At 46.3% G+C, this 15,000-nt stretch overlaps 1 protein-coding gene across 1 annotated transcript in view; it reads right to left on the bottom strand.

Moving 5' to 3' along the window:
- phex (phosphate regulating endopeptidase homolog, X-linked) overlaps positions 1–15,000 on the bottom strand; it is a 37,118-nt gene that overhangs the window by 23 nt on the left and 22,095 nt on the right. Inside the window, exons 13-23 of the mRNA XM_083778575.1 lie at positions 14,788–14,889; positions 13,745–13,822; positions 12,445–12,548; positions 11,743–11,801; positions 8,805–8,859; positions 7,607–7,674; positions 6,871–7,001; positions 3,966–4,031; positions 827–931; positions 533–609; positions 1–438 (exon numbers count right to left, since the gene is read on the bottom strand). The exon at positions 1–438 is cut by the window's left edge and continues 23 nt beyond it. Of these exons, the coding sequence (XP_083634701.1) occupies positions 336–438; positions 533–609; positions 827–931; positions 3,966–4,031; positions 6,871–7,001; positions 7,607–7,674; positions 8,805–8,859; positions 11,743–11,801; positions 12,445–12,548; positions 13,745–13,822; positions 14,788–14,889 (948 nt within the window). The 3' untranslated portion in view covers positions 1–335. The remainder of the gene's footprint in view (positions 439–532; positions 610–826; positions 932–3,965; positions 4,032–6,870; positions 7,002–7,606; positions 7,675–8,804; positions 8,860–11,742; positions 11,802–12,444; positions 12,549–13,744; positions 13,823–14,787; positions 14,890–15,000) is intronic.

Here is a 15,000-nt window from a genome sequence, read left to right as displayed (position 1 = left end):
TAATCAGACCAGTGTGTGTCCAAGTGGAAAACTCATATGAATCTGATCTCAGGTCAGAATGGGTTAATCAGACCATAGTGTGTGTCCAGTGGAAAACTCGTATGAATCTGATCTCAGGTCAGAATGGGTTAATGGCATTTCTATCTCTGGGACCCCCCAACACATCAAAGTTATAATTTAACTCTGAGAGTGTACAAATGGAACCAAATGGACACGCATGCGCACTCATACACACACACACGCACACACACACACACACGCACGCACACACGCACACACACACACACGCACACACGACACACGAGGTCCCGCCTCCTCTGTTCACGGTCGACCAATCACCAGACCCGGCATGACTCCGCCCCTCGGTTCATGAGCGACGAATCGGGACAGTCGAACGCCGCGCGGAACTCCTCGTAGTTACTCATGGCCCCGACGACCCTGGGGGGGGGGCACAGTGAGGGGCGTCAGGGGGTCATGTGTGCGTGTGTGTGTGTGTGTGTGTGTGTGTGTGTGTGTGTGTGCGTGCGCTCACCGGTACTTGGGTGGACTGTGAGCTCCACTCTGGATCTGGTCTCTGGCTGCTTCCGGTCTGTAGGAGTTACATCTGACCTGCACGTGCACACACACACACACACACACACACACACACACACACACACACACACACACGTGCATGCACGCACGCACGCACGAACACACATTGTTAACACACACACACACAATGTTAAGGTGAATGGACGCCTCATAATGTATATCTTATAATGGTATTGTATAGTGTGCGTGTGCGTGTGCGTGTGTGTGTGTGCGCGTGCGTGCGTGTGCTTACGTGCGCGTAGCTGAGGAAGAACAGCTGGTTGTTGTTGAATCCCAGTCCAGGAAGTAGAGGCTCCTCCACCCCCCCTCTCTGCTCCTCCACCCAGCGCCTGTAGGCCTACGACCGTACCATTTATACATTATGACTGTAGGCCTACAACCGTAACATTTATTACATTATGACTGTAGGCCTACGACCGTAACATTTATTACATTATGACTGTATAGGCCTACGACCGTAACATTTATACATTATGACTGTATAGGCCTACAACCGTACCATTTATACATTATGACTGTATAGGCCTACGACCGTACCATTTATTACATTATGACTGTATAGGCCTACAACCGTACCATTTATACATTATGACTGTATAGGCCTACGACCGTACCATTTATACATTATGACTGTATAGGCCTACGACCGTACCATTTATTACATTATGACTGTATAGGCCTACGACCGTACCATTTATTACATTATGACTGTAGGCCTACGACCATAACATTTATTACATTATGACTGTAGGCCTACGACCGTACCATTTATTACATTATGACTGTAGGCCTACGACCGTACCATTTATACATTATGACTGTATAGGCCTACAACCGTACCATTTATTACATTATGACTGTAGGCCTACGACCGTACCATTTATTACATTATGACTGTAGGCCTACGACCGTACCATTTATTACATTATGACTGTAGGCCTACGACCGTACCATTTATTACATTATGACTGTAGGCCTACGACCGTACCATTTATTACATTATGACTGTAGGCCTACGACCGTACCATTTATTACATTATGACTGTAGGCCTACGACCGTACCGTTTATTACATTATGACTGTATAGGCCTACGACCGTACCATTTATACATTATGACTGTAGGCCTACGACCGTACCGTTTATTACATTATGACTGTAGGCCTACGACCGTACCGTTTATTACATTATGACTGTATAGGCCTACGACCGTACCGTTTATTACATTATGACTGTATAGGCCTACGACCGTACCATTTATACATTATGACTGTATAGGCCTACGACCGTACCGTTTATTACATTATGACTGTAGGCCTACGACCGTACCGTTTATTACATTATGACTGTATAGGCCTACGACCGTACCGTTTATTACATTATGACTGTATAGGCCTACGACCGTACCATTTATACATTATGACTGTATAGGCCTACGACCGTACCGTTTATTACATTATGACTGTAGGCCTACGACCGTACCATTTATTACATTATGACTGTATAGGCCTACGACCGTACCATTTATACATTATGACTGTATAGGCCTACGACCGTACCATTTATTACATTATGACTGTATAGGCCTACGACCGTAACATTTATTACATTATGACTGTAGGCCTACGACCGTAACATTTATTAACATTTATTACATCATGCCTAGCTACATGTTTAAGCATTTATTTCATATTTACATGTCTTCTGTGGTCTCTAACATTACACCTATAGCTACATGTTTAAGCATTTATTTCATATTTACATGTCTTCTGTGGTCTCTAACATTACACCTAGCTACATATTTAAGCATGTATTTCATATTTACATGTCTTCTGTGGTCTCTAACATTACACCTATAGCTACATGTTTAAGCATTTATTTCATATTTATTTCAGCCCTGACACTTATTTCAGACATGCTCTAGTTACTAGAGCAAAATAAGTTAATATAATATATGAACTAATTTTGGATAAAAAATGAAATAAAAACTAGTTTTTCCTCCTCTGGTGAAAAGCTGAAGTTTTCGCGATGGCAGGCTCTCAGTCAAATCTGGTCACATTATATTCAAAGATTTGACACTCGGTGCCGCGCTACGAGCTTGTAGAAAAACTGCTATTTTTTTCAATACCTAAAGCATAACCAAATGCTTCCACAACCTCCGACTAGCGGTGTGACAGGGCCCTTCTGCTGTTATTATTTTCTCTTTGGGTACAGTATGGTGGAAACATACATAATATGATTCCATTTAGGCCTAACGTCGACGTTTAAAGCTATATTCAGTGATTTCATTCAAAAAACCTCAGGTTTCGTTTTTGGCTGTGGGACCCAAAGCCTTTCATCCAATCAGGATAGAGAGCCAAAAACGAAACCTAAGGTTTTTTGACCCCCAGGGGTTAATTAACTGGGGACAGGGAGGAACTCCTTATATGGTCAGCACACTCTATAGTAGAGAGGGATTATCACAACAAAACAAAAAAAATAAATGATATTTGAACTAAGTGAAATCACTGAATATACCTTTAAAGAAATGTCAGTTTTCTGAAAAAAAACCGTATGTTTCTGTATCAGGGGTGCTCAATATTTCATGTCAAGGACTCCCAAAAAATGATATGTAATATCTGAAAATATGTAGTTCCAGGGACCCCCCCCCCCCCTCCCAGAAGCAAAGATTTTAGTTAAAATGTTAGCAAACCTTAGCAAGCTCATATAGCGCGGCACTCGGTGCCGCGCTATATGAGCACGTAGGTCTGCTATTGAACTTGTAGATCTGCTATTTTCCAACAGCTAAAAGTATAACATAATGCTTTAATTAAAACACCAAAAGGGGTTCCCGCCCAGAATGGGTTATTGTTATATATCGTTAGCCAAGCCTGAGCCACACATGACCCCAGCCTTGTTTTAATTAATCAGCCTCGTTAATTAGCTCGTTAGCAGATCAAAGACATTAGCAGTCATTTGAAGCACAACAGCCTCAGCCTATAATGGACTGATCAGTGATATGACGCACGCACGCACGCACGCACGCACGCACGCACGCACACGCACGCACACGCACGCACACGCTCGCACGCACGCACACACAGGCACCCACGCACACACAGGCACGCACACGCACCAGTCTAGTTTTAGTCGACTAAATGTCATAATATTTTAGTCGACTAAATCTATAGTTGATTTAGTCGACTAAAATGTATTTTGGCGGGTCTTGATGCCGTCGTGAGGAGTGTTTTTACACTTGCTGAAAATAGCCGATCTACAAGCTCACAAGCTTGTAGAGAGGTCATACCCTGTAAGGTCATAGTTCAGCGGTCATACCCTGTAAGGTCATAGTTCAGCGGTCATACCCTGTAAGGTCATAGTTCAGCGGTCATACCCTGTAAGCTTGTCGTATTCCTCCGTTGTCTGCGATGTTCTCGGCCAACGTTCTCTTTCCTCGAACCTTCAACACATGAGGGGGGGGGGGAGGGGGGAGGGGGGAAGAGGTATAGAAATACATGTTCATTTTGGGGGTCCTAACGGTGAAAATGTTTTAGGACCAAAGCCAGTGGCGTGCACAGATAGACACTAGGGGGTGCTAGAGCACCCCCTGCCCTTTTGGCAATGTGGTTTAAAAAAACCATGCGGTGACATTGATCAAATCTTGATACAAAACGCTTCTACTATATTATTTAGACCCCCCACGATCTAAAACTATGTTTCTATGTCAGTGATTCTACGATAAATAACCGCTTTAAACCCCTTTTTATCCCTAAACCATTCTGACCTGAGATCAGATTCATACGAGGTTTCCACTGGACACACACTGGTCAGATGAACCCATTCTAACCTGAGATCAGATTATAAAAATGTCAGTCGTTCTTCGATTTAAAAAAAATAGCAGACCTACAAGGTCGTAGCGCGCCATGAGCTTGTAGATCTGCTATTTTTCAATAGCTAAAGCATAACATGATGCTAACACCAAAAGGGGTTCCCGTTCAGAATGGATTAAATATCTTTTTTTTTTTTTTTTTGAGTGGTGCAACCACTCAAAAAGGGACAGCGATGTCTGTGTTGGTTCACCTATGAGCACGTGTATGACTATGAGTACCAGTAGGGGCGCTGTTGTGCCAGAAACAGAGAGAGAGAGAGAGAGAGAGAGAGAGATAGTGCTGTACTGTTGCCTGCTAATGTCTACAAGCTCACAAGTTGTAAATGTAGATAAAAAAGGCTAAAAAAATCTAAATAGGGATAAGGGGTTTAGGGATAAGGGGTTTAGGGATAAGGGGTTTAGGGGTTTAGGGATAAGGGGTTTAGGGATAAGGGGTTTAGGGATAAGGGGTTTAGGGATAAGGGGTTTAGGGATAAGGGGTTTAGGGATAAGGGGTTTAGGGATAAGGGGTTTGGGATAAGTGGTTTAGGGGTTTAGGGATAAGGGGTTTAGGGATAAGGGGTTTAGGGATATGGGGTTTAGGGATAAGGGGTTTAGGGATAAGGGGTTTGGGATAAGTGGTTTAGGGGTTTAGGGATAAGGGGTTTAGGGATAAGGGGTTTAGGGATAAGGGGTTTAGGGATAAGGGGTTTAGGGATAAGGGGTTTAGGGATAAGGGGTTTGGGATAAGTGGTTTAGGGGTTTAGGGATAAGGGGTTTAGGGATAAGGGGTTTAGGGATAAGGGGTTTAGGGATAAGGGGTTTGGGATAAGTGGTTTAGGGATAAGGGGTTTAGGGATATGGGGTTTAGGGATATGGGGTTTAGGGATATGGGGTTTACGGATAAGGGGTTTAGGGATATGGGGTTTAGGGATAAGGGGTTTAGGGATATGGGGTTTAGGGATATGGGGTTTAGGGATAAGGGGTTTAGGGATAAGGGGTTTAGGGTTGAGGGGTTTAGGGATGAGGGGTTTAGGGATGAGGGGTTTAGGGATGAGGGGTTTAGGGATGAGGGGTTTAGGGATAAGGGGTTTAGGGTTGAGGGGTTTAGGGATGAGGGGTTTAGGGATGAGGGGTTTAGGGATGAGGGGTTTAGGGATAAGGGGTTTAGGGATAAGGGGTTTAGCGGTGAGGAAAATGGAGCCCAATGTGTTTGACTGTACTCTGTTGTATTTCTGAGTAATGAAGTATTCAATCAATTCAAGCCCAAATAAACAACTAAAGGGATTGTGACATAAAAATGTTTTCGTAATTTTTCTTATTTCTTTTTTTTAGGTTTTCTGGTTTTCAATCACACCAAAAAAAAACCCTGAACTTTTAACATTCAGTAGAGTTTCTGTGGTCTGGGGATTTCTGCAGGCTCAAACAGGTGCTCTGATGTTCCCGTGGAGTGTGATGTCACAGCCTGCAAATCCCATATTATGACGACGGGATTTGCCAGCAGATGTCACTGTTATAACCGTCTTTGCCTGTTTTCATTGCAGCTCAGAAGACTTCCAAACCCCAGAGAAAACTCTAGACCACAGAAAGTCCACTGTTATGTTCAAAGTTCAGGTCGTGTGGGTGTCTAAAAATAAATGAAAAGTAATGTCATCAAATCTTTAAGATCACAACAAGCCCCTCCTCCCAGTGGGAGTTACTCACGCTAAGCCCCGCCTCCTCCCAGTGGGAGTTACTCACGCTAAGCCCCGCCTCCTCCCAGTGGGAGTTACTCGCGCTAAGCCCCGCCTCCTCCCAGTGGGAGTTACTCACGCTAAGCCCCGCCTCCTCCCAGTGGGAGTTACTCACGCTAAGCCCCGCCTCCTCCCAGAGGGAGGTACTCACATTAAGCCTCGCCTCCTCCCAGTGGGAGTTACTCACGCTAAGCCCCGCCTCCTCCCAGAGGTAGCTGTTGTATTGGTGCACCATACATTGGCTCCTCCCAGAGGGAGGTACTCACATTAAGCCCCGCCTCCTCCCAGAGGGAGGTACTCACATTAAGCCCCGCCTCCTCCCAGTGGGAGGTACTCTACTCACATTAAGCCCCGCCTCCTCCCAGAGGTAGCCGTTGTATTGGTCCACCATACATTGGCTCCTCCCAGTGGGAGGTACTCACATTAAGCCCCGCCTCCTCTCAGAGGGAGGTACTCACATTAAGCCCCGCCTCCTCCCAGTGGGAGGTACTCTACTCACATTAAGCCCCGCCTCCTCCCAGAGGTAGCCGTTGTATTGGTCCACCATACATTGGCTCCTCCCAGTGGGAGGTACTCACATTAAGCCCCGCCTCCTCCCAGTGGGAGGTACTCACATTAAGCCCCGCCTCCTCCCAGAGGTAGCCGTTGTATTGGTCCACCATACATTGGCTCCTCCCAGTGGGAGGTACTCTACTCACATTAAGCCCCGCCTCCTCCCAGAGGTAGCCATTGTATTGGTCCACCATACATTGGCTCTTGTGGTTGAACGCTGTGATCGACGCGTTGCTCCACCATTGGTCCAGGTTGCCGTCCTTATCGTACTTACGACCTGTTGAAACACGCAACGCACACACACACACACACACACACACACACACACGCACGCACGCACACACACGCACACACACACGCACGGCAGTGGAGGATGTTCTAAATGTATTAAATAAATAATTAATGATGCTCTTGTCTATAATTCATGCTTCACATCCTTGGTGACTCACCACCATTATCACACACACACACACACACACGCACGCACGCACACACAGGTGACTCACCGCAATTATCACACACAGACATGCGCGCACACGCACGCACACACAGAACGCACGCACAAGCAGGTGACTCACCGCTATTATCAAATCCACGATAACTCGTGTCCAACAATCATATGTCATATAATAATTATTACACATACACACACGCACACACACGCACACACGCACACACACACACACACACACACACACGCACACACACACACACACACACACACGTAACTCACCATTATTGTCAAAGCCGTGTGCAACAATCATATGTCATATAATAATTATTACACATACACACACGCACACACACGCACACACGCACACACACACACACACACACACACACACACGCACACACACACACACACACACACACGTAACTCACCATTATTGTCAAAGCCGTGTGTCAGCTCGTGTCCGACGATTACTCCGATGGCTCCGTAGCTTAAAGACCTTCAGGCAGAGGGTTGTGAGATCTGATATTTAGCGTAATTCATTGATATTGATCCTATATAAACAATCTAATACAGGTATGTGGTTTTGCTCCACTCAATTCATAATTAACGTTCCAATGTTTGTGCTCTGGCTCATGGACTAAGAACCAAAAAGAACTGAACCGGTTCCCACTGGGAACCAACCGGTAGAAAAGGGCTCCAGTGCATAGCCTACTGCAGGCCTGGTTGACTAGATTTAGAAGACGTGTCCAGTGCATAGCCTACTGCAGGCCTGGTAGACTAGATTTAGAAGACATGTGTCCAGTGCATAGCCTACTGCAGGCCTGGTAGACTAGATTTAGAAGACATGTGTCCAGTGCATAGCCTACTGCAGGCCTGGTTGAATAGATTTAGAAGACATGTGTCCAGTGCATAGCCTACTGCAGGCCTGGTTGACTAGATTTAGAAGACATGTTTCCAGTGCATAGCCTACTGCAGGCCTGGTTGACTAGATTTAGAAGACATGTGTCTAGTGCATAGCCTACTGCAGGCCTGGTTGACTAGATTTAGAAGACATGTGTCCAGTGCATAGCCTACTGCAGGCCTGGTTGGCTAGATTTAGAAGACATGTGTCCAGTGCATAGCCTACTGCAGGCCTGGTTGGCTAGATTTAGAAGACATGTGTCCAGTGCATAGCCTACTGCAGGCCTGGTTGACTAGATTTAGAAGACATGTGTCCAGTGCATAGCCTACTGCAGGCCTGGTTGAGTAGATTTAGAAGACATGTGTCCAGTGCATAGCCTACTGCAGGCCTGGGTGACTAGATTTAGAAGACATGTGTCCAGTGCATAGCCTACTGCAGGCCTGGTTGACTAGATTTAGAAGACATGTGTCCAGTGCATAGTCTACTGCAGGCCTGGGTGACTAGATTTAGAAGACATGTGTCCAGTGCATAGCCTACTGCAGGCCTGGTTGACTAGATTTAGAAGACATGTGTCCAGTGCATAGCCTACTGCAGGCCTGGTAGACTAGATTTAGAAGACATGTGTCCAGTGCATAGCCTACTGCAGGCCTGGTAGACTACATTTAGAAGCCCTTCCTACTGAAATGATGGATTATTTATATGGAGAAATGGCGTCCTTTGCTCACCGTGGGTACTCTCTGCCCCAGAAAAAGGGTTTCTGAAGTTCTCCTGCCGGGAATCCTGGAATGAGATGAGATGAACAATCACGTGATGTCCAGAGTATCCTCGGAAACCCAGACGTTTTTATTTCCAGGGAGAAAAATAAAAGTCTGGGTCCGAGTCAGTCCACTTCAATACGGCATAGAGTAGTCTGGGTCCGAGTCAGTCCACTTCAATACGGCATAGAGTAGTCTGGGTCCGAGTCCACTTCAATACGGCATAGAGTAGTCTGGGTCCGAGTCAGTCCACTTCAATACGGCATAGAGTAGTCTGGGTCTGAGTCCACTTCAATACGGCATACAGTAGTCTGGGTCTGAGTCCACTTCAATACGGCATAGAGTAGTCTGGGTCCGAGTCAGTCCACTTCAATACGGCATAGAGTAGTCTGGGTCTGAGTCCACTTCAATACGGCATAGAGTAGTCTGGGTCTGAGTCCACTTCAATACGGCATAGAGTAGTCTGGGTCTGAGTCAGTCCACTTCAATACGGCATAGAGTAGTCTGGGTCCGAGTCCACTTCAATACGGCATAGAGTAGTCTGGGTCCGAGTCCACTTCAATACGGCATACAGTAGTCTGGGTCCGAGTCAGTCCACTTCAATATGGCATAGAGTAGTCTGGGTCCGTGTCAGTCCACTTCAATACGGCATAGAGTAGTCTGGGTCCGAGTCCACTTCAATACGGCATAGAGTAGTCTGGGTCCGAGTCCACTTCAATACGGCATACAGTAGTCTGGGTCCGAGTCCACTTCAATACGGCATAGAGCAGTCTGGGTCCGAGTCCACTTCAATACGGCATACAGTAGTCTGGGTCTGAGTCCACTTCAATACGGCATAGAGTAGTCTGGGTCTGAGTCCACTTCAATACGGCATAGAGTAGTCTGGGTCCGAGTCCACTTCAATACGGCATAGAGTAGTCTGGGTCCGAGTCCACTTCAATACGGCATAGAGTAGTCTGGGTCCGAGTCCACTTCAATACGGCATAGAGTAGTCTGGGTCCGAGTCCACTTCAATACGGCATAGAGTAGTCTGGGTCCGAGTCCACTTCAATACGGCATAGAGTAGTCTGGGTCCGAGTCCACTTCAATACGGCATAGAGAAGTCTGGGTCCGAGTCAGTCCACTTCAATACGGCATAGAGTAGTCTGGGTTCGAGTCCACTTCAATACGGCATAGAGTAGTCTGGGTCTGAGTCCACTTCAATACGGCATAGAGTAGTCTGGGTCCGAGTCAGTCCACTTCAATACGGCATAGAGTAGTCTGGGTCTGAGTCCACTTCAATACGGCATAGAGTAGTCTGGGTCTGAGTCCACTTCAATACGGCATAGAGTAGTCTGGGTCTGAGTCAGTCCACTTCAATACGGCATAGAGTAGTCTGGGTCCGAGTCCACTTCAATACGGCATAGAGTAGTCTGGGTCCGAGTCCACTTCAATACGGCATACAGTAGTCTGGGTCCGAGTCAGTCCACTTCAATATGGCATAGAGTAGTCTGGGTCCGTGTCAGTCCACTTCAATACGGCATAGAGTAGTCTGGGTCCGAGTCCACTTCAATACGGCATAGAGTAGTCTGGGTCCGAGTCCACTTCAATACGGCATACAGTAGTCTGGGTCCGAGTCCACTTCAATACGGCATAGAGCAGTCTGGGTCCGAGTCCACTTCAATACGGCATACAGTAGTCTGGGTCTGAGTCCACTTCAATACGGCATAGAGTAGTCTGGGTCTGAGTCCACTTCAATACGGCATAGAGTAGTCTGGGTCCGAGTCCACTTCAATACGGCATAGAGTAGTCTGGGTCCGAGTCCACTTCAATACGGCATAGAGTAGTCTGGGTCCGAGTCCACTTCAATACGGCATAGAGTAGTCTGGGTCCGAGTCCACTTCAATACGGCATAGAGTAGTCTGGGTCCGAGTCCACTTCAATACGGCATAGAGTAGTCTGGGTCCGAGTCCACTTCAATACGGCATAGAGAAGTCTGGGTCCGAGTCAGTCCACTTCAATACGGCATAGAGTAGTCTGGGTTCGAGTCCACTTCAATACGGCATAGAGTAGTCTGGGACCGAGTCAGTCCACTTCAATACGGCATAGAGTAGTCTGGGTCCGAGTCCACTTCAATACGGCATAGAGTAGTCTGGGTCCGAGTCCACTTCAATACGGCATAGAGTAGTCTGGGTCCGAGTCAGTCCACTTCAATACGGCATAGGGCAGTAGGGCAGCTGATTTCTGATCGTCTGCACCTTTGGGAACTACAATTAGACCCAAACTAAATGTGACCAGATTTGACTGAGAGACTGCCATTGCGCACATTCTGGCTTTTCACCAGAAAAACTGTAATGTTAGAGACCACAGAAGACATGTAAATATGAAATAAATGCTTAAACATGTAGCTATAGGTGTAATGTTAGAGACCACAGAAGTCATGTAAATATGAAATAAATGCTTAAACATGTATAGCTAGGTGTAATGTTAGAGAACACAGAAGTGAACCTTTTCAAGCCTGTTTTCTCAACTCTCTGTTTCTCTGCCAGACATTACTCTATAAGGCTTATATATTTTGGAGATATGGCTTATAGTATAAGCCATATCTCCAAAACCGGTGGGTCAAACTGAACTACCAATATGTCAATTTGAAGCTATGATTCCCTGCTTTCACATGACATGAAAAAAATAAAATCCAAATAAAATCCAATGGCAGTCTCTCAGTCAAATTTGGTCACAAATGAACTGTCAATCTCAACATTATTTTAGTGGAGTAAAACTATACCAAAACTAAACGTTTTCAGACAACTAAAATATACATTAAACTACATAGGACTCTATTGGACCAATGACGTATCGTTGGTGTTGTTAGCAGGGTTTCTATTGGATGGGGCACAATCAAAGGGTCAAAGGTCACATCCTCTCTTACGGATCTGATTGGTGGAGGAGCTGTAGAAGGCGTTGACCGTCGTGGGATTGGTGAACCACCTGAAAACGCGCACGCACACACACACGCACACACGGACACACGCACGGATGCACGCACACACACGTACACACATGCACGCACACACACACACACACACACACACACACACACACACACACACACACACACAGACACACACACACACACACACACACACACACACACACACACACACACGTACACACACACACACACACACACACACACACACACACACACACACACACACACACACACACACACACACACACACACAATTACAATTTACATTTACATTACAAGGTGCATGTATGTATGTATGTATGTATGTATGGGTGTATGTGTGTGTGTGTGTGTGTGTGTGTGTGTGTGTGTGTGTGTGTGTGTGTGTGTGTGTGTGTGTGTGTGTGTGTGTGTGTGTGTGCGTGCGTGAAATTATGATCGATTATCTGCAGGGTCATCACATATCTGCCGATACCGCGATTCTGACCGATTCCGATATCATGCAGAAGACCACACTGGAAACAAGCCTATAATAAAGGCCCTGTAGGGGTTATAGTAGCAGTATACTTGCGCGCTCTGCCTGGGCACAAGTAGGGCCATGCACAACATGGCACGTCGACAGAGAGCATTCCGTCGGCTTTGATTGACAGGTGGACTCACTCTGTCCGGGGGACGGTCTTCCTGAGCCAGGCCACGTCCGATTGGCCGATGAGGCGCAGCGTCTGCATCACGTTGCCGTAGTAGTCCTTCTCTCTGAACGACAGCTACAGGAAGTGACCATATATGGAAGGTCGTCATTAACACACAGCTACAGGAAGTGACCATATATGGATATATGGACTAAAGCAACTAGTCGACTAGTTTACTAGTCAACTAGTAAATCCACTAGTTGACCTTGAAAAAAAATAATATATATATATATATATACAGTATATATATATATATATATATATATATATATACATATATATATATATATATATATATTTGTATTTTTCCCCCGATTTTGTAAGGTAGATTATAGTTATAGTCACCAATGTACACAGTTTTTAAATGTACAAATATGTATTAAAAAAACATAATAGGTGGTTAAACAACTAGTTTCTAATTTAAAAAAAATATCCCACGATTTTGTAACCCATTTTTCACCCCTGTGTCAATCATCTAATGTGATCCTGGGCTCCACACACCCTCCACCAACCTAGTCCCCATATATCAGGTTCAGGTTCAGGTTTATTTGTTATATGGGGGACAAGGGGAGAGCAACGGACTTGAACTCATGCTTCCTTCATGCCTGAGTGTCCAAGTTGCTCCTTTACACCTGACAGGGGGGAGTTTCCCTGGTTGGACGTAGCGCGTGGAAGGAACACGTTATTCCAACCAGTTCCTTTCCCCTCCCCCGGCTGGCCAGGGGGAGGCAGTTTAGAGACCAGGATTACTGCATGTTTTTGTGAGGGTACCTACCCTAGGGGACACGGGGAGAACATGTGAGGGTACCTACCCTAGGGGACACGGGGAGATCATGTGAGGGTACCTACCCTAGGGGACACGGGGAGAACATGTGAGGGTACCTACCCTAGGGGACACGGGGAGAACATGTGAGGGTACCTACCCTAGGGGACACGGGGAGAACATGTGAGGGTACCTACCCTAGGGGACACGGGGAGAACATGCAAACTCCACACAGAAAGGCCCTTTCGCCAACCCTGCCTTCGGGTATGGGCACTGATGACGCGGAGGAGGAAACACGCCGCCAGCACCCACAGCGTCCCGAGCGGGAATCAAACCCAGGACCTTCTAGCTGTGAGGCGACAGCACTACCAACTGTGCCACCGTGTCCCCCAATAAACAACTAGTTTAACCACCTAGGCAACTAGTAAAAATGACTAGAAGTGAATGCCCTAGCACGCACACATGCACGCACGCACAAACGCACAAACGCACGCACGCACGCACTCACCTGCTTGATGTCTTCGTTGAGGTAGGTGTCGTTTAAGATGAACTCTGGATAACCTACTTTAGCTAGGACAGCATGGGCCTGGAGAGAGAGAGAGAGAGACATAGAGAGAGAGAGAGAGAGAGAGAGAGAGAGAGAGAGAGAGAGAGAGAGAGAGAGAGAGAGAGAGAGAGAGAGAGAGAGACATAGAGCGTATATATACGTACGTCAACGCTAGGTGGCGTCATATCCCAGGTCTGTATATATATACGTATGTCGACACTAGGGGGCGTCATATCCCAGGTCTGTATATATATATATACGTAACCCCAACCTTATAGCATTGGTTCGTTTCCTATGGCAACCGTTCCAACTATGGGATTACAAATGTATTCTCACACACCGTCTTTTAAAGTGAACGCGTATGCCGGCCCCTGGGAGCTATGGGTTCATGCTAACAGCTAGCGGTAGAGATAGAGTTTTAACTCTTTCTTTGTCCTGGTCTCATTCCTTTGTCCCGGTCTCTATTCACACACTGAATTCTGCTGTGGGTAGATCTAGGATATAACCTTATGATGAGCACTTTTACTTTTTATACTGTATTATCTCATGCCTGTGTACTGTCTATGCACACACGCACTTTTATGACCTATCGCATAGCACTTTAACGGATGTGTGCACCTTTTACTCTGGTATCCGCTATGTGAACTGTTTGTTTGTACTGTTTCATTCATTGTTTAATGTAGTGTCTATGCTGCAACCCAATTTGCCCTTCGGGGACACTAAATAAACTTGAACCTTGAACCTCTATCTCTGCCGCTAGCTGTTAGCATTAGCATAAACCCAGCCCCATTAAGGGATCTAAAACATCAAATTCAACTTTTTGGTGTTTTTTGGGCTCCCTAATGTGTTTTCTATTCCATTAATATGCATATGCACACGCACACACGCGCGCACACACACACACACACGCTGTCACACACACACACACACACACACACACACACACACACACACAGACACACACACACACACACACACACACACACACACACACACACCCTTACCTTCTCCGTAGCTCTCTTCTTGGTGGGCGTGTCCATCCAATCGTTGTCGTTCTCCAGCATGTCGATGAACGCCCAACGCACACCCTCGATGAGCTCCAACATCTGAGCGCACGCACACACACACAGATGCACACACGCACACACGCACACGCACACGCACGCACGCAATCACACACGCACACACACACACACACACACACACACACACACACA

The sequence above is a fragment of the Protomyctophum parallelum genome, assembly GCF_964188405.1.
Source record: "Protomyctophum parallelum genome assembly, chromosome: 12".
NCBI classification, from domain to species: domain Eukaryota; kingdom Metazoa; phylum Chordata; class Actinopteri; order Myctophiformes; family Myctophidae; genus Protomyctophum; species Protomyctophum parallelum.
Note: the sequence above shows the minus strand (reverse complement) of the source record. Positions and strands in the feature narration are given on the sequence as shown.